General features: G+C 34.8%; 2 protein-coding genes and 1 pseudogene across 10 annotated transcripts in view; 1 reads left to right on the top strand and 2 right to left on the bottom strand.

The window, feature by feature from the left end:
- SRSF11 (serine and arginine rich splicing factor 11) overlaps nt 1-7,090 on the bottom strand; it is a 44,003-nt gene extending 36,913 nt beyond the window's left edge. For 3 of the 7 annotated variants that reach the window (XM_012787964.2, XM_075999343.1, XM_012787969.2), the window contains exon 1: nt 6,986-7,089. The gene's annotated coding sequence lies outside the window, so the exon portion shown is untranslated. Of the gene's footprint in view, nt 1-6,985 lie in introns of all 7 variants that reach the window. The other 4 variants (XM_012787968.2, XM_075999347.1, XM_075999340.1 and 1 more) reach the window with 3 other exon arrangements.
- LOC142869633 (uncharacterized) lies at nt 162-268 on the bottom strand (annotated as a pseudogene).
- Nucleotides 7,091-7,169: 79 nt separating the features above from the next.
- Nucleotides 7,170-19,240, top strand: part of LRRC40 (leucine rich repeat containing 40) — a 58,404-nt gene continuing 46,333 nt past the window's right edge. For 2 of the 3 annotated variants that reach the window (XM_012787962.3, XM_020288895.2), the window contains exons 1-4: nt 7,171-7,366; nt 15,603-15,784; nt 16,854-16,927; nt 18,880-19,009. In XM_012787962.3, the coding sequence (XP_012643416.1) occupies nt 7,216-7,366; nt 15,603-15,784; nt 16,854-16,927; nt 18,880-19,009 (537 nt within the window). In that variant the 5' untranslated portion in view covers nt 7,171-7,215. Of the gene's footprint in view, nt 7,367-15,602; nt 15,785-16,853; nt 16,928-18,879; nt 19,010-19,240 lie in introns of all 3 variants that reach the window. The other variant, XM_020288903.2, reaches the window with a different exon arrangement.

Here is a 19,240-nt window from a genome sequence, read left to right as displayed (position 1 = left end):
TTATAAAATGGGAATGATAATGATTAGTCTCAGCTCTCTATTATTTGATAAAAGCCTTTCATTTTGAAAAATAAATGGTTACCTTCAACTGGGCTCCATTTTACACCATTATTCTTTTTTAGGCTAGTACCCTAGACTAATTCTATTTTGTCACTTACATGAAAGATTATGACTTAGAAGAGTTAATTTCCATAGTGAGAAGTTTCTTATTTTACACTGATAAGAACAGATACTACACTTGATCTTAGCCAAAAGCCTGAGAAGCGATTAGAAATTTCTTATTTTAGATTTCACATGTTAACATAGGGCTTTTTGTAGCATGTTAAAAAATTATTATATAGCAATAAATACTTAAAATGGGGATAATGACACCATTTGAAGTTTCTAAGATTAGAAATATTATGGATATGAAGCACTCAGCAGAGCACCCAGCACACAGGCATGTAACAAATGTTAAATACCATCACAGGAATGTCAGTTTCCGACTCTCCAATTTCTTATCAATGGATGAATAACAATAAATAATACTTGTCTTACCTCACAGAGTTATTGTCAAAATTAAATTGATATGAAAATACTTTGTAAATGGTTGTTATAGTAAAGATATGAATTATACTATTATTAGATGCCCTCTCTCCTTTAAGAGGTTGCTGCAATGCAAACATAACACCAATATGAGATTTCAAATTTTAATAATCATTTTGATCTTAAAGGAGTACATAACCAAATACCATGCACAGATAGATGATCGCTAAGCAAAACATTCCATTTTTGATTAGGACATAAACGTTGGCCAGGCATGGTAGCCCACGCCTATAATCCTAGCACTCTTGGAGGCTGAGCTGGGAGGATCCCTTCAGCTCAGAAGTTTGATATGAGCCTGAGCAAAAGCAAGACCCTGTCTCTACTAAAAATAGAAAAATTAGCCAGGCATTGTGGCACACGCCTGTAGTCCCAGCTACTCAAGAGGCTGAGACAGGAGGATCGCTTAAGCCTAGAAGTTTGAGGTTGCAGTGAGCTATGATGACAACACTGCACTCTGGCTGGGGCAAGAGAGCAAGATTATCTTAAAAAAAAGAGACACAAATGTTTCCATGGAAAACTCTTTCTAGGAAGCCTTCAATTACTTTTCTACATTCTAAGAGGAAGAGTACTATTCTTATTTGCAAAAGACACAAACAATTGTAAGCATCCTTGATTAATATTAACACATTAACTGACATGTGAATTGTATTTAACCCATGCTAGTTTTGAGCCCGGGGCCTTGTGAAGCATATATAACTCACACGTTTCCTTTACCTTGGGAGCCTGGTGTGCAGGCAACTCATGTTGTCATGCTGTAGCATACATGTTATGGGATGGATGGCTCCCTGAGCAAAACCCTGAAGTTGATTCATGAAAATTGTGTTGATGTTCTTATTGTCACAATTAATATAGATAATTTAATTCTAAACATGAGGATTCAATGAATAGAAAAGTCAATAAATTTTGTTTTTCTATTTATGTTTATCTTTAAATTATACTTAAGCCTACAGGTCAAAACACTTCACTCTTATGAACTATTTTTCAAGTTTTCACATTACTTTTTACATTACTAATTTTCAAGTTTTCATTAAAAAACAAAGAAAATAATAAAAAATAACAAATTTTTCATTAAATTAGAAAGGATCATTTTGTTTTTGAAATTTTTATTCTATTTTTGTAATAAAACACAGTGGCCCCAAGGAAAAAAATTTTTTTCTCGTGTGGCAATGTGTTAAAAGTACTGTGATGTGGGTCAAAACAAACTATTAAATGACAAAAGCATAAATTTTTTTAAAAAAGAGCAAAATACAACTAAGTACATGATACAATCTGAATTCCTAACAAGTGACAGATAAAAGCATAGTAAGGCCATATGTTTTTTCCCCAATAGGCACCCCAGTCACTTGAAACTATGAACTGTAGTTGGTTTCAAGCCATAAATAGCCCAGGTTGAATTCTAAAATTTTGGTCCCCAACCTCCTGGGCTGTGGCCTGGTACTATCTGTGGAAAAATTGTCTTCCATGAGACTTAGGAACCAGGTCTCACAGCAGGAAGTGAGCAGAAGGCAAGTGAGTGAAGCTTCATCTGTATTTACAGCCACACCCCATCACATCAAGGCCTAAGCCTCCTGCCTCCCCAGTGGAAAAACTGTCTTCCATGACACCCGTCCTGGTTTGAAAAAGGTTGGGGAGCACTGGTCTAAAACACTTGGAGACACAGATCAAGTAATTATTTTGAGGAAGGGAGGAGATGGTACAGAGGTAATATTTCTAGGAAATGAGTTAAAAGAAAAGCAAAAAGGTCAACAACTCTAAGATGGTAAATAAACAAAGTTGTATTAATGGTTGATAAATTTAGTGTTGAGTGAAAAACACGTACCTCTAGAATGATGAAGACTGGGTTCACAGATTTGAATTGTAGGTACCAACTATTTAAATGTCCACTAGTATTTCAATACCCCAATGATGGATACTTTGCAATTATTTAGGTATACATAACTGTGATATTTTAAAGGATAGGGGAAAAAGCTCAAGTAGAAAAAGAATTGTGGGCAGTCTTGAAGGTATTCTGATAGTTAAATTGGCATTTATCAAATGGCAATTGTGAGTATAAATATGCAATCTAGAAGTCTGAGTATCATATTATAAACTACCAATCTATTGATTGTGATTTCAACAAACTACCACATTATTCATATTTTTCCTCTTATCATGTGAAATTGACAATAAGGATAAAGTCTCAGGGACCATATTGTGTCTTATTAAAACTGTAGGGGAGCTCTGCTCATACAGAACAATACTTACCATTTATAAACATTTTCTCCTTCCTTTTTAAAGTAAATGAAGTTGCAAGCTGAATCTTATTGAACAAAAATGTTTGCGGGGAATGATATAAAAGCCAAATTTTAAAAGAGTGGATTTTGATTAAAAATGATTCTTAAACAGACTTACTTGGTAGTGATTTGTTTGTGTTAATATAAAGATAGAAAGACACTGTAAGAAATGTTCTGGGGTTTGGTACCCTAACTTTTCTCTCTATATTACTTTGCTAATTTAAAGCAAAAAAAAAAAAAATCATAAAACACAATAAAGATTAAAACTGAGACCTTAAGTCAGAGAACATATTAATCTTGGAAAAAAGTGCAAGAATATTGCATTAGGTATTAAAGGTTAGGAGTAATAATCACTGGTAAAAGTAGGAAACATTTCCAGCTGATTTTAGAAGAACCAACAAATCTCAATGCCACAGTGCTTTTTAAAAAATGACACAAGCAAGGTTAGTTTAACACCACCCTTGTTTCAGTTTATTTTTTTTCAATAGAAAGAAAATAAAACAAAAAATAGAATAAAAGCATTTTTGATAAATTTTTTTGCTAGTTTTTCCACTTTTCTTCAAATGAAAAACACTAACATGTAAAAAGCCTTTTTATAAGAGGAAAATATAAATGTTATTTTCCTAAATCTGAGGGGTGAAATTGTTTTTTGTATTGAAAGTAGAGAGAAATACAAGACTGAACATTAGAATCAAATATTAAACCCAAGCTAACTGCTTCATGATTCAAAAATATGAAGAGAAGCAGAGGGAACACACAAAGAAAATAGAAATGTATAATCCAAAAGAAAACGCATCAGAAATAAAATGGTAATTTTTCTTTCCATCAGAAAAAATTACCACATATAACTCCAATAATAACATGATACAATTCAAAGCCACATTTGAAACTATGAATAAAATATGTATCTCCTTCAAAGAAATAGTAAAGAATTTTTTCTACCAGCTACTTTTAAAAGTTGGCAGTTACAGGCCTGAAAGGAAAACAAATGTGAAACTGCAAATTAAAATTTTTAAAGAAAACTAAAATGTTCTCTCAATAAATAACTTTTACCATAAGGCAGCAGCTCTCACAGACAAGGCAATATTTTAAAAGATATCATAATACTGATTCAAAATAGCCTAAATCTGTTACATTACACAAAAAGAAACTTCCTAGAAATGTCTGCAAAGACACTTTGCTCATACTTGATTGTTTTTTCAACAAATGTGCTTGAAAAACCTGCACAAACTAACTCCACTTTATTATAATTTGTTACTTCAGTAATCCATCATATCAATTGTACCTTTCTCTTTTGAAAAAAATCTAACATGTAGCAATGTTCATAAGAGTAATACAGCCACATGTGAAAGTATCTTGTTAAATTTTAATGGTAAAGACAAGCTGCTCTATACTTGTTAATAGTCTTACTTTCCATGATGAAACAGAAGAGCACTCTTTGGCCAATATAATTCTTACGCTTAACATATGTTTGGTTTCTTAACTTTCTTTTTCATTTAACAAAGAAACTTGAATAGGAAAACCTTCCTCTACTTAAATAAAATGGACATAATTCTGTTGCAAAAGGAAGCTGGTGCAGTAGTCTCCAGTTCTGACAGGTGACATCCATTTCATATTATTTTAATGCTGTATATATAAAGTCCATTTTTTAAAAAAGGAAATACTTTGACCTAAATGCCCATGTTGAAAAAGGGTTAGGGTTTTTGCTTGTCTTTAATGCATTCTTCTTAAAGTAATACAATTGAAATAAAAAGCTAATTCAATATAATTATATATAAATACACTTGCTTTTTCATGAAGCTCAATTTAAGTCATTTAGCTAAGTGTTTCAGTTTCTATTAAATTTGAGATAAAATATGTAATTTTCCCAATTGTACTGTCACTCTTAACTGTCGCTCACCTAATCTGCACTTGTGACATAAGTACAATACATTTTGTACTGTAGCTATATACTAGTAAATGTTTTACATACATCAGTTTATATCTATTGAAGTTTACCACAAGTATGTAAGGACACTTGGATTTCTCAGAATTACTTTGCCATTAAACATATACTTCTCTTTTACAAAATGGAACAATGTTTTAACATAATATCATTAAATGTCAATAATGAAATATTTAACTTCAGGAATAAATGAATGAAAAATTTATACTTTGCTGTGTGTTTTTAAGAAGTTGAGCTAAAGATCTATTGTAGGGTCAGGGGCAGCTACCAAAAAATTTTAACTTGAGCAATTCATTCTCTAAAGGTAGGCTGTTACTCCCTACAAAAGAGAAAAGGTTGTTCTCTAATAAATAAATCTCTTTAAAACATTTAAAGTGTCTCTTGATTCCAGGATTTGAAAAAAGCAAGTTGGAAATTATGAAAAGCTACTAGTCAAGTCATGGTGGATAACAAGGTTTTGGAGACAGATTTAGGTTCAAATTCCTGGTGATGTCGCTTACAGAAACGTGTGACCTGGGGTAAGTTTCTTAGCCCCTTTTAGCATCAATTTCTTCATCAGCAAAATTGGTTATTGTGTTAAATAATTAATAGCAAACAGAGGTATTAGCACTGAGCCTGGCACTTAATAAGGGCTCAATAAGGTAGCTACTGTGATTCTTGTCAAGACAAGCTGATTAATGATCTTGCAAAAGCTTTGCAAGGGTCCTTTTGCTTTAAAACCCGCTCTTTCTTGGCTTAGTAGGATAACTACTGGTATATCTTTCTGTTTTTCGTTTACAGTAAAGGACTCTCTACAGAACTACAAAGAAAAAAAAGGATAGGGTGTTAAAAACTGAATTTTACAGGTAGCAAGAACCTGGACTAAGGTAAAACTGTAGGATGCAGAATCTGTCAGAGGGCTGTCATCCTACCTTTCAACTATGCTACCGATCCCCTGTAGACTTGATGGCTGTTAGAAGGATATTCCCCGGCATATGCTTTTAAAATGAAATTACTTCAGGTAAAAGAAAAAAGTCAAGCATCCAGGACGGTACATGGCATGAAAGATTAATTTTTTTTCTGAGACAGAGTCTTGGTCTGTTGCCCAGGCTAGAGTGCCATGGCATCAGCCTAGCTAGCTCACAGCAACCTCAAACTTCTGGGCTCAAGCCATTCTCCTGCCTCAGCCTCCCGAGTAGCTGGCACTACAGGCATGTGCCACCATGCTCGGCTAATTTTTTCTATTTTTAGTTGCCCAGCTAATTTCTTTCTAACTTTTTTTTTTTTTTTTTTTTTTGTAGAGATGGGTCTCGCTCTTGCTCAGGTTGGGCTCAAACTCCTGAGTTCTAGTGATCCTCCTGCCTTGGCCTCCCAGAGTGCTAGGATTATAGGCGTGAGCCACCACACCCAGTCTGCCACATTAGTTCTTAATAATTGTTGCATAAATCAAGAAGCTGTATACATTTTGAATGGAAAATTTAATTTCCCAGGAAACACCGATTTATTTAACAAAATTTTCATTTGCAATTCTGAATTCGAGTCCTTTCTCTCACCAAGAGCTCAAGATTTAAGCTTTTATCTTCACTTAATTATTTCAAGAAGCTTCAGTGGTAGTAATTATTATCCCGAAAGTAATGGAAAAGGATGAGCTTTAGAAGTGGTCGAGTAAAGTGACTAAAGTTACATAGTTTGCAAAGCAGCAGCTGGGATTCCAACTTGCACTTTTAGGGCTTCAAAGTCTAAGCTGTTTGTGCCACACCAAAGTTTGCGTCACTACTTGTCTCCCTAAACTGTTTCCGTGGACAGAACAATTCTTAAATTTTAAGCTTTTCTTTTTCTTCTATGATGCCATTCCTTCCATTTCACATTACCTACTGTGCTGGACTATAATCTCAATACAACAAGGGGAACGGTGTCAGAGAACAGGCCCGAAGAACAAAAAATCTATTTCACTCCGTACGCCGGAGGTCTGGCGCCACCACCACAAGCGACAAACACAGGCTGGGGTCCAGGGAGATTGCAGACCGCGCCCAGGTCTCAAGTTTTAGTTAAGGCCCACGTTCAGACTAGGAGTGGGGAGAAGAGAGGGTTATCCTCTCCTGACACCCTCGCCACAGCAGAAATACAAAGGAGAGGGTTGGCATGGCAGTAATAATGCAAACGATAAACTCGAACGCCCCTCAAGTTCGTTAAACGCACTTACTCGAGCGAAGTAATTCCAGGACGCTAGGCCAGCACCGGCAACGGAACGGGCTCCTGTGTCCTCCAGCCCCAGGCGCTGACGGTGACGACATCAGCACCGCGCCGCAGAGGGTGAAGGCCCAGCGTGGGGCCTCTAGCCCAGCGCGCTCGCGAAAGGGGCGGGGCGGCTCAGCGGCGCCACCTTTGGGCGTCACGGGCTCGACTGCTACTTTTGGGCGGAGGGGTTTGAACATGTCGCGCCTGAGGGGAGTAGCCGGCAGGGATCCCCGTGCGGGTTTCAAACCTGATGGGAGAGACTGCTGTACCTCCGTACCCCAGGGGCTGTTAAAGGCAGCGAGGAAGAGCGGCCAGTTAAACCTGTCGGGTAGGAACCTCAGTGAAGGTAAGACCCTGAAGTAACGACCTGATTGTGTGTCCTGCCCTAAAGCCTCGGACCCGACAGCCTCCCTTTCTTCTGGCCTGGCTTTGGCCCTCTTTCTCAGGCCCGTAGGCAGGATCCCTGTGCTCTAACCTAGGCATTTATTACATTTCGCCTGGCTTGGTCAGCCCAGTTAGGTTCTTCCTCTGGCTCCAGCAGTCTCTGGTGAAGATACCCTACCGGGAATACGGTCAAAATTTAAACGCATTGCTTTCTATGATTCCTACATTCTGTGAGATAAGCAGTATAATATGTGACGAAATTAGCTATCAGATGGTGAACAAATACTTTTTTGGCCTTCATTTTCCTTCTCTTTATGTGATCTCCAAGAGCACTAACCAACGTTAAAATTTTATGTGTTTTTTACATCTACCCTTTTGTGAGCTTAAAATGAGTCTTACTGTTCCTTGCTGAGAGCCTCTTTATGCAACTGGGCAGCGTCCTAATTACAAGAAATAATGAGCATTTATTCTAAGGCCATCCTAAGAAAACTTGGTAAATACTAACAAGCACAAATCTCCTTAGCACGAGTGAATGGCCAGGTGCTCTTATTATCTGTGTGTTGTGTGCGTGTACAAGAGTTAAGAGACAGAAAGACAGGGAGGGAGGCAGAGAAGGAGATGGAGAAAGATAGCATTCTTCCTATAATATTTTCTCTACTTATATTCAGTTTTTAGACTGTTATTAAAACCTTCCCTTTTCCTTCTAATGATTGCTTTCTTATTGTGCCGTGTATAAAGTAGACGAAGAAAACAGATACTTGTTGAATGAAAGGATGTATAACATAGAATCCCAGCTCTACCTGGAAGAGTTTTTAATGAATGGGAACATAAGCATTTTCAAACTACAGATGTGCATACACATGCACTTAATTTTCCCGAAGCCGGGAACATTTTCCCCTAAACCTGCATAGCATTCACTCTTTTGCTTTTTTTAGGATTCTGCTCAAGAGGCCACACCTCAGAGAGGCCTTTCCTAACTACCTTATTGAAGTACCATTGCTAACATTATTCTCTTACCTATTTAATTTTTAATAGCATTTATCACTATCAGAATTTATATCATATGTTTGTTTATTATCTTCTCTGCTCTCCATCTAGAATGTTAATTCAGTGTTTTGGTCATTGCTGTATTCCTATCACCCAAAATAGTGCTTGGTACATAGGAGATTCTTATTAAATATAGTGGAAACAAGTAAATGAATGAGTATTCTCAAATTCTAAGTGGTGTGCTTGAATGTACTTATTGACTAGACCCAGGTGGATTAGTTTGTTAGACTTACAGGGAATGAATGGACTTTGACTCTTAGGACCATGATGATATGGCTCAGGACTGTTTAGGTTGTTATTGTATAAACAGAGCCTAACATAATGCTTGGCACGTAAAATGGTGTTAAGTGAGTAAACGGTATTTCATAGTAGGAAAAAGATATAAATGGGAGAGGCTTATGGTATTTGTAGCTTATCTATCAAAAAGGAATCCCTGTTACCATAATATAGAGGTCTTTCCCTATCTGGCTGCATGTAGCCTTAGTTTCATCACTTGTCACTCAACATTTTATACCCAAAGCACTATAATTCTGAACTATTTATAGTTTCTTACGGGATCATGCTTCTTATCTTCCTGTCTTTGCTCATGTAACATTGAGGTGCTTAATTATTCTGTGCCTTAGTTTCTCATTTATAATATAGGGGTAATCATAGTAAATAATAAGTTTTAAATGAGATAATATAGGTAGAGTGGCTGGTACATAAAAAGTACACAGTAAAAACTGGCCATTGCTGCTATCATGGCAATAGCCTCCTAACTGGTTTCCTGGATCTCTTGTTTTAAATCTTACGGTTGCTACTCAGGAGGCTGAGGCAGCTTGGATAACATAGCAAGACCCAGTCTCTAAAAAAAACAAACAAGAAACCTCACACTCTATCTTAGTGTTATTACTAAGAGTCATCTTTCCTAAACACAGATCTTAAATGCCACTCAAAACATTTGATGATTTCCCATAGCTCAGAAGATACAGTATAGATAGCATAACATGCAAAAGTCTTTCTAAATCTTTTCCCTGTCTACTATACTACCTCCCATCTCTTTTCAGAATCTGACACTTTAATAATAACAACAGATAATTACCTTTTCTCCCAAGCAACTGTACATTAAAATTTTTAAAAACCCTTTTAATGAAAGTGGAGCAGTTAGTACGTTGTATTCTTATATACCCCCTCTTCCCAGCTTACTGTTTCTTCTGTTATTAACATATTGCATTAATGTGGTATATTTATTGAGGATGGTATATTGGTATAATGTGGTATATTTAATATGGATGAACCAATATTGATACATTATTATTAACTAAAGTCCGTAGTTTACATTAGGGTTCATTATTAGTGTTGTACAGTTCTATGCCTCTTGGCAAATGTATGTCATGTATCTACCATTAGAGTATCATACAGAATAGTTTCACTGCCCTAAAAATCCCCTGTGCTCTACTCATTCATTCTTTACCCATCTTCCCTTGAACCCCTGGCAACCACTGATCTTTTTACTGTTTCTATAGTTTTATCTTTTTGAGAATGTCTCATAATTGGAATAATACTAGGATGTAGCCTTTTTAGGCTGGCTATTTTCAACAATATGTATTTAAGGTTCCTCCATGTCTTTTTGGTGACATGATAGTATGGATGTTTATTCATTCACCTTTTGAAGGACATCTTGGATCTTTCCAGTTTTTGGCAGTTATGAACAAAGCAGCTGTAAATATTTGTGTTCAGGTTTTGTGTGTGTGTGTGTGTGTGTATATAAATGTTCAATTAATTGGCATAAAAATCTAGGAGTGTGGTAACTGGTTCATATGCTAAGAAAGACTGTGTTTAGCTTTGTAAGAAATTGCGAGAGTCTCTTCTAAAGTTCCTATATCATTCTGCATTCCCATGAGCAACGAATGGAAGTTCCTGTTGCTCCACTTCCTCACCAACATTTGGCATGATCAGGTTTTTTTGATTTTCCCTATTTTTTTTCCAATTAATTTCTTTCTATTTTTAGTAGAGATGGGGTCTCGCTCTTGCTCAGACTGGTTTCGAACTCCTGGCCTTGAGCAATCCACCCACCTTGGCCTCCCAGAGTGCTAGGATTACAGGCATGAACCACTGCATCTGGCCTGATTTTCCCCATTTTAATAGGTATATTGTGTTATCTCATTGTTTTAATTTGCCATTCTCTAGGGACACATGATGTTGTGCATCTTGTTATATGCTCATTTGCTATCTATATATCTTTTTTCTTGAGGTGTCTATTCAGATCTTTGGCCCATTTTTTAATTGCATCATTGTTGTTCCGGTGTTGTTTTTTTTAATGGAGACAGGGTCTTGCTCTGTCACCCAGGCTGGAGTGCAGTGGTACATTCATACATAGCTTACTGTAACCTCAAACTCCTAGGCTCAAGTGATCCTCCTGCCTCAAGCCACCCAAAGTGCTAGGATTACAGGGATGAGCCACTGACTCGGCCTGGGTTTGTTTTCTCATTGTTAAGCATATTTGCCTTTGATTTGTCTTTTTAAGCTCAGTAACTGATGGTTCAATGAATAAGTGATATATAGAAGTGGGGCAGTGGCCTATTGATTATGGTTCTTAAAATCCATGTTATATGAAGTCTAGATAAAAGCTACAGAGGTGTTTTTTGACATAGTCAAAACAAGTCTTACTATATTTCTACACCAAAATATTATTACCTCAACTTATGAGTTACATTCAAAACATGTTTTTAAACATGGCTTATTTCATATTACTGTACATATATGTGTATATATAATATATTTTATATGAAACATATGAGATAATTGTTAAAGTGTTTTATATACTATAGGGAGTTACACAGATCTTTCAGACATTGTTCTGTGTCCTGAGGAAATAAAGATTAGTGACACCTTCAAACAATTCAGTCTCATAAACATTTTAACATTTTAAGTTTTAATTTAACATTTTAAGTTTTATTTATTATTAAGAATTGTACTTGTTAAACAGATAATTTAAATGTTCATATTATACTCCAATTCTTTCTCTCCCCCTTCATATTTACATGGTCATATTAGTAATATATTTGTAAAGTACAATCATGCCCATTGTTTCTATGTTCGATGAACAAAACAGCCTTTAATTTTGATGTATATAATGAAAAGCAGTTAAAATCTTTTGATTCTTAGGTGGTGGCCTTGAATTGATTTTTTCTTAATGGAAGCTCTACAAGGGCAGTGAGAGATTTTATTAACTTGGTAGAGTTGTTAACTGGTATGCAGTCCGGTTCATCAGTAATAGAGGGCAAACAGGTAAACCTATTAGGGATAGTAACTCTTGAGGGCATTAACTTTTACCCCTAACTGAAATCTAGTTATTCTTTAGGGTATTTAGATATACAGTTGATCCTTGAGCAACATGAGGATTTGTGATCCCCTGCTTGCACAGTTGAAAATCCACATAACTTTTGACTCCCCCCAAACTTAATTACTAATAGCCTACTCTTGAAGGAAGCCTTACCAATAAAAGAAATAGTCAATTAGCACATATTTTGTATGTTATATGTATTATATGCTGTATTCTTACAATAGGAAGCTAGAGAAAAAAATGTTACTAAGAAAATTGTAATGAAGAGAAAATATTTTTACTGTTCATTAAATGGAAGGAATTATCATAAAGGTCTTCATCCTCATCGTCTTCACTTTGAGTAGGCTGACGAAGAAGAGGAGGGATTGGTCCTGCTGTCTGAGGGATGACAGGTGGAAGAAAATCTGCATATAGGTCGACCCATGCAGTTCAAACCCATGTTGTGCAAGGGTCAACTGTACTTTATTTATGTGGGCTCTAGTTCTTTTAGGAATACACTATTTTTGTATTCCTGTTTATAAAATCATAAATATAAAACATGTCTCTTGCAGAAAGATTAGAATCTATATAGAAAAGTATAAAAATGAAAATGTAGTCAGCATTAATCTCTGTTAATGTTTTGGAGGTTTTTCTTCTAATACAGTAGTTTCTTTGTGTGTGTGACTAGGTACGTATAATTTGACTTCTGTTTTTTATATTAACAAATTTAAAATTGGTTTTCTGACTTATATTTGTATGTTTTTTAATGTCACTTGAAAAATTTGATTATTTTTAATGGCTCCATAATAGTCCATCTTAGGACTACTCTAATATATATTAGTATTTAAACATTTAAATATTGTTGGCAATTTTAAGTCATTCTGAGTGTCACTTCTATAACTTATTTAGAAAGATATTCTCAAAGAGAAATAATTTTGTTTGTTTGTTTGTTTTTTTTTTTTTTTTTTTTTTTAGACAGAGTCTCACTTTGTTGTCCAGGCTAGAGTGAGTGCCGTGGCGTCAGCCTAGCTCACAGCAACCTCAAACTCCTGGGCTCAAGCGATCCTCCTGCCTCAGCCTCCCGAGTAGCTGGGACTACAGGCATGCGCCACCATGCCTGGCTAATTTTCTATATATATATCAGTTGGCCAATTAATTTCTTTCTATTTATAGTAGAGACGGGGTCTCGCTCTTGCTCAGGCTGGTTTTGAACTCCTGACCTTGAGCAATCCGCCCGCCTCGGCCTCCCAAGAGCTAGGATTACAGGCGTGAGCCACAGCGCCCGGCCTGTTTGTTTGTTTTGAGACAGAGTCTCACTGTGTTGTCTGGGCTAGAGTGCCATGATGTCAGCCTAACTCACAGCAACCGCAAACTCCTGGGCTCAAGCAATCCTTCTGCCTCAGCCTCCAGAGTAGCTGGGACTACAGGCTTGTGCCACCATGCCCGGCTAATTTTTTCTATTTTTTGGTAGAGACGGAGTCTCACTCTTGCTCAGGCTGGTCTCGAACTCCTGAGCTCAAATGATCCGCCCACCTCAGCCTTCCAGAGTGCTAGGATTACAGGCGTGAGCCACCGTGCCTGGCCAAAATAATTGTTAATAACCAACTTCAAAGAAGAATGTTGTAAATATTCTGGAAATTTTAAGTGACAGCTCTTTTTATGAGCATATATTGTTAGTGTGGTTCTATGTAAATATTGCAGCTCTTTTTCACTGGACTAGAGAAAATGAAATTGGAGTTATAAAGGAGTTATTCATTGTTGCTTTCTGGACAATCATTGTTGCATGATCATGGCAGAACAATAGGTAGGAATGTTATTGAGTGTTTAAAATGGAGGAAAATTAAAAGGTGTTAATTATCAGTTAAAAGCTGCTATTTAAAGCTGGGTGATGGGTACATGGAGTTTTATTTCATCATACTCTTCTTTAAACTTATGTGTATGTTTGAAATTTTACATAATGCCCAACTCCATAGTAATTTTTTTCTCATTTATATGCTATTGACATTCATTTTTACCTTGTAGTTTCTATTTCATCCATTGCTAAACTACTTTTAGGATAGCTCCACAGAATTCCTCAGTAATTAGGACTATATGTATACCTTTTAGTGGTTCTTCATATGAGGGGGTATGATAGTGACATGAATCTTGATGCTGTAAGTTCTGGAAGAAATTGGGATACCTCACAGATGATTAATGGGAAAAAGAATGAGTAGAAACTCATAGTTCATAGAAAGGCAAATTGATAAATGTTCAATAACAATATAATCTTAACAAATATCCATGTCTAGATAGTTTCCAAAAAGACAAAGTTTGGTAACAAAAATATCTGAAATAATAATGGTAAAATATTAACATTCATTTAGAGTAGTTGATGGGTAACATGTATTTTTATTGTGTTGTGTGCAAATTTCATGTCAGTAAATTCACATGCCAATTTCTGGCTGATCTATGTTTCTCATTCCCACTCAACTATCCATACCTACACACCAAAATAATAATGATAAATTTAATGGTGCTTTGGCCTTCAAATCATTTGGGAAATTATTTTGTTTTGCTTCACTTTAAAAATAAACCTTGATCTACAAACAGAAACGCAGGTGGATTTATTTTCTGTGTTAGTCTCATTTGCTGAAGATTCAGTGGTAGAGTAGTAGAGAAGCAGAGAATACCTAATCAGAAATATGGGGTAGGAGAGGGATCTTATAATTTATTCTAATATGAATATAGGTAGCTAATTTTTTGAGTGAGTATAAGTCTCATGGCTTTCAGGGGCTTCGCTTTGTTTCTGTAACATCACTGTATGAGATAAATCATTCAGAATTCCTGTTCAGTGTCTTGTATTTGCATCTTTTGACTACACCTTTCCATTTAATCTTTGGTGGTTTTGAAATGATAGTGACAGCAGGGCATAACCAGTGATTGCCTTGATGTAGAGCTCAAAGTTCTACATCATCCCTATATATAGTCCTAATTTTTGCAAGGAAGGAACAATTATTTAAAATAGTTGTGCTACGGTTCTATAGCAAGCAACCTTTTGTACCTTCAAGTTTTGTGGTGACAGTGTGGACTCTCCCTGTTCAACTTGTACTGTCTTATTTGCTGTATTACACAAGTTTCATTTGCTGCAATAGAATAACATGATGTTGTATGGTGGGGTAAGAAATAAAACTGCATGTCAGGTAAAGTAGAGAGTAGCCACCTGAGTCAGATATTTCTCTCAAATATAAATGGATAGCAAAACAGTATAGCTCTGCCAAGGTTTGAATTACATCCCTAGTACTTAACTAGCTGTGTAGCCCTGGGCAAATTATACCTTCTCTTTATGCCCCATTTTTCTCATCCATAAGATGGAAATAGTAATAGCACCTACCTGACATTTGTCACGAGGTTCAAATGAATTAGGGTGTTAGAAGTATACAAACCCTTTCTGAGCCTTAGTATATCCTTCTGTTATAAAATTTTTAACATTACACATAGATGTTGATTTCCATGCCTTCTCTGTTAGTCTGTTAGCATAGGTAGGGTAGGGTCCCTTCTTTATTTGTCTTATATATGTGCTGTGCAGTATATATACCTAGTAGAAAAGTTGAATGAAGTTGAAGTTTAATAAAGTAAGAGTTAATATGTAAAATATATATTACATAGTCTATTTTTGACTAAAATCAACTTTCACTATAGTTATAATTTATTGCTCTTTGACTTATTTGAAATTTGTTTCAGAAATTGTTTTCAATATATAAACTGAATAGCTATTACGAAAGTATGCTACTTAGTATTTATTTCTTGTTTTCATTTTTTCTTTCTCTTTTTTTTTTTTTTTTTTGTGATGTTGTGGTGGTGGAAATAGTGCCTCAGTGTGTCTGGAGAATAAATGTAGATCTCCCCGAGGAAGCTAATCAGAATCTTTCATTCAGTGCTACTGAACGATGGTGGGAGCAGACGGATTTGACCAAACTAATCATCTCAAACAATAAACTTCAGTCACTTACAGATGACCTTCGACTCCTGCCTGCACTGACTGTACTTGATGTAAGTTGACTGACTATAAATATGGGTTATTAGTTGAAGGGATTCCCAAGCTAAATTTAGGTTTTGGTAAGCAGAAAACCTTTCATGTTGAGTTAGTAGAAATTATTATGTTAGGCATAGCATAATGGTTAAGAATGCATAGTCAGAACACCAAGTTTTTAATTGTGACCCTGCCACTTAATAGCTGTGTGACCTTGGCAAAGTTACCTCTCTGTGTCTTATTCTCTGTATCTATAAACCAGGACTGATACTACTACCTACTTTTAAAAAATGTTTGTAGAATTAAATGAGTTAATACAAACAGTATTTAATAAGTGGTTGCTTCTGCTCATTTTTTTCTTATTTTGATAATTATTATTCTAGACATTAAAGCAAGTACTTAGGATAGATTTTTTTGTTTGTTTTTATAGTTTGCCTTCAACCTCATTGAGTTAAATTACTGAAATTAAATTTTTGTGTTTTTATTCAGGGACTTATTTTAGTCTCTAGTTACCATGTCATGTGGTAAAGTGAAGCATGAGTAGTATATTTCAGAATCTACAGACTTCTGGTATACTTTACTTACTAACCTCAAAAATCCTCCAATTTTTATATAGAAAAGTAGGATCTAAATTTTTAGAAAACTCTTCATTTTCTTCATTTGTAAATGAAGGGATTGGCCTACTCTAAGTTTCTTTCTACCTTAAAAACAATATGATTCTGTAAGAACAAGAAAAGTCTTTCTCCGTTCTCATATAATTTTTTATATGTTGATATAAATCATACTATTAGAGGCCTGTTGTTAGTTTCTTACTCTTTCATCTCTTATTTGAAATTGAAACTCCACTCAATGAGGTAAAAATTTTTTTAACTGTAACATTTAAAATTGATGACTTAACACTTCATAATTTCTGAACAGTTTGGACAATTTCAAAATCTTCTACACACAGTACAAATTACCAATCGCCAACTCATTGCCATTGAATTAAAAGAATGGGATTATTGGTGAATAATTTTGTACAATGGCCAAGTTTGTATATTGTTAATTGTAAGACTAAGAATATTAACTTTATCTTTTGCTAATTTCTAGATACATGACAATCAGCTGACATCCCTTCCTTCTGCTATAGGAGAGCTAGAAAATCTTCAGAAACTTAATGTCAGGTAAAATTTAAGCTTATGTATTTCTAATATTGCTATTATAATGGTGTAAATCTAATATTCTTTCAGTTTTTTGGTAACATTAGAAAATATCTTCATATTATCTTAGAAAGTAGTTAAGCAGAATAAAAAGTTTAAGTTTTTAATTTTGTCTGTATATTTGGTTTTAGAATTGCCTACATGTTTTCTGGTTTTCTGAATTTAAGGCCAGTTGATTTTTAAAAAATGCTTTTGTATTATTTTTATGAAGCAACTTTTTAATGGTGGTTATTTTAGTAAACCCCTTTGCTTTTATCTAAACTTTTAAGTTAGCTTGATATAGTCTAAAAAGTATCTAGGTATTAAACGTAAGAGAGAAATATAAAACTATTTTTCCATTAATAATGAAAAATGTCATGGCTTTTATTAGTAGTAGTTTTTAAACTTTTCCAAGGACTCCTGGGATTCTACGGATATGTTTCTAGTACTCTCATGGATAGGTACATGGGATGTTAGGCAGCTAAGGCTCTAGCTACCTCTGCCCTCTAATACATATCCAGACTTTTAAGAAAAAATAACTTTGCCTTTTCTGTGTTATATAGACACAGAATATGGGAAAGGAGATCAAGGGAAATATCATTTGAGAAAAGAAACAGTTTAAGTACTTACAACATAGTCTGAAAAATTGTGGCTTATAAAATAGATATGGTACTGTTTAACATAGTGAAATCCATTTTCTGGAGGTAAGCTGAATATTTAGAGGAAACATAGTCCTTCAAATAACAGTTCTCATTTGGGGAAAAATGTAAAATTTACCATAAAATCAGTAAAAATATCTACACATAAAAAGGTACTAACTGTTTAGAACTATATTAATACCTCTTCAGCCCTTACAAGTCAAAGGAATAAGAGTAAGGAGAGTTGAGAGGAAGAGAAGAGGGAGTAAATAGAGTGGATGTAGCTTTAGCTTTAGATCCCAAAACTTAAGAGTATGAATCTTAGAATGGAGTAATTAGGTAAGAAAAAGAGAAGGAGGAAATACATAGCTAGAATTACATCTCTGTCCAACTAGATCCCTATCAAATATGCAAAGATTTCAGCTAAGTAACCAACAGTAATATATGACTTTTAACAGATTTATTGGTTCTTATTTTAGAAGAAAACTTTTGGCTTTTTTGTACCAACTAGTTTTATTCTAATGTAATTTAGTGTTATTGCAAGCCCCTTATATTTCTCATTTCTTCTCTGTTATTTGTGAAGTAACTGTATGTGGCATGAAAATAGAGTGGAATTCATAAATGAGTAGCTAAATTGTGATAAAACTAGGAACTAGTTCAGTCATCTCTTAATTATCAGAGAGTATATCATCCCCAGTGATTTGGGACTTCTCCTAAATCATTAAGCTGAATATCTGTACAGAGGGACTAAACTGAAAAGTTAAGAACAAGCACAAGGAAGAGTGGAATTATATATTACATTCAACTTGAAATACCAGACCCTCAAAAACAACTAGTTGTTTTTGCCTTGAATGTGAGGTTTAAAACCTAATTTCCATGTAACTCCATTATGGTGTGTGTGTGTTTGTACATATTTTGCCAAAATTCTAAATGTCAGATACAGTATAAAAAATTGAGTTCTGTATGTCATTTCCCATTACATGTAATTACATGGGAAATTACATGTAAAACTATGACTTCATCATAAGCAGGTATTCAAAAGTTTACAAATTATTCATGTTTGGTTTAAAACCTTTATTTCTTTGTTGTTTTCCTTTGAACCCCCAATTTGGTTACTTTCTATTGCTATTATTTTAATGAGTGTAAATTTTTAGGGTGTGAATTTTGATAGGAACTTAAGTTAGTAACCATATTTCATTTTTGTAATGAGCCCATGTAGTTGGTTAGCAAAAATGCCTTTGATAAGTATTTTTTTGTGTTGTCACTAAATTATTCAGCATTTATTTTATCAATCAATAGCCATAACAAACTGAAAACACTCCCTGAAGAAATTGCAAACCTAAGAAATCTGAAGGGGCTGTATCTCCAGCATAATGAACTAACTTGCATATCAGAGGGATTTGAACAACTTTCCAATTTAGAAGATTTAGTAAGTTGTTATTTTCCAATATTTGTATAATTTGGGGCTGGTGGAGTTTTTCATCAGGCTGAGAAATTTGTATATATGGTTGAAATTGTGGGGAACATGGACAGATGATTTTGAGTCAATTATCAGAAACTGCATTTCAATTAGATTGCTAAAATAGTAATTGTAAATTTGTTTTGATTATATTATGAAAGCAACTTTAAGTTTTAATTAAGGAACAGAGTTTGAGAAAGG

This window comes from Microcebus murinus, chromosome 2 (genome assembly GCF_040939455.1).
Source record: "Microcebus murinus isolate Inina chromosome 2, M.murinus_Inina_mat1.0, whole genome shotgun sequence".
In the NCBI taxonomy this organism is placed as follows: domain Eukaryota; kingdom Metazoa; phylum Chordata; class Mammalia; order Primates; family Cheirogaleidae; genus Microcebus; species Microcebus murinus.
The sequence above is the reverse complement of the archived record's forward strand: the minus strand, read 5'-3'. Positions and strand labels throughout refer to the sequence as shown.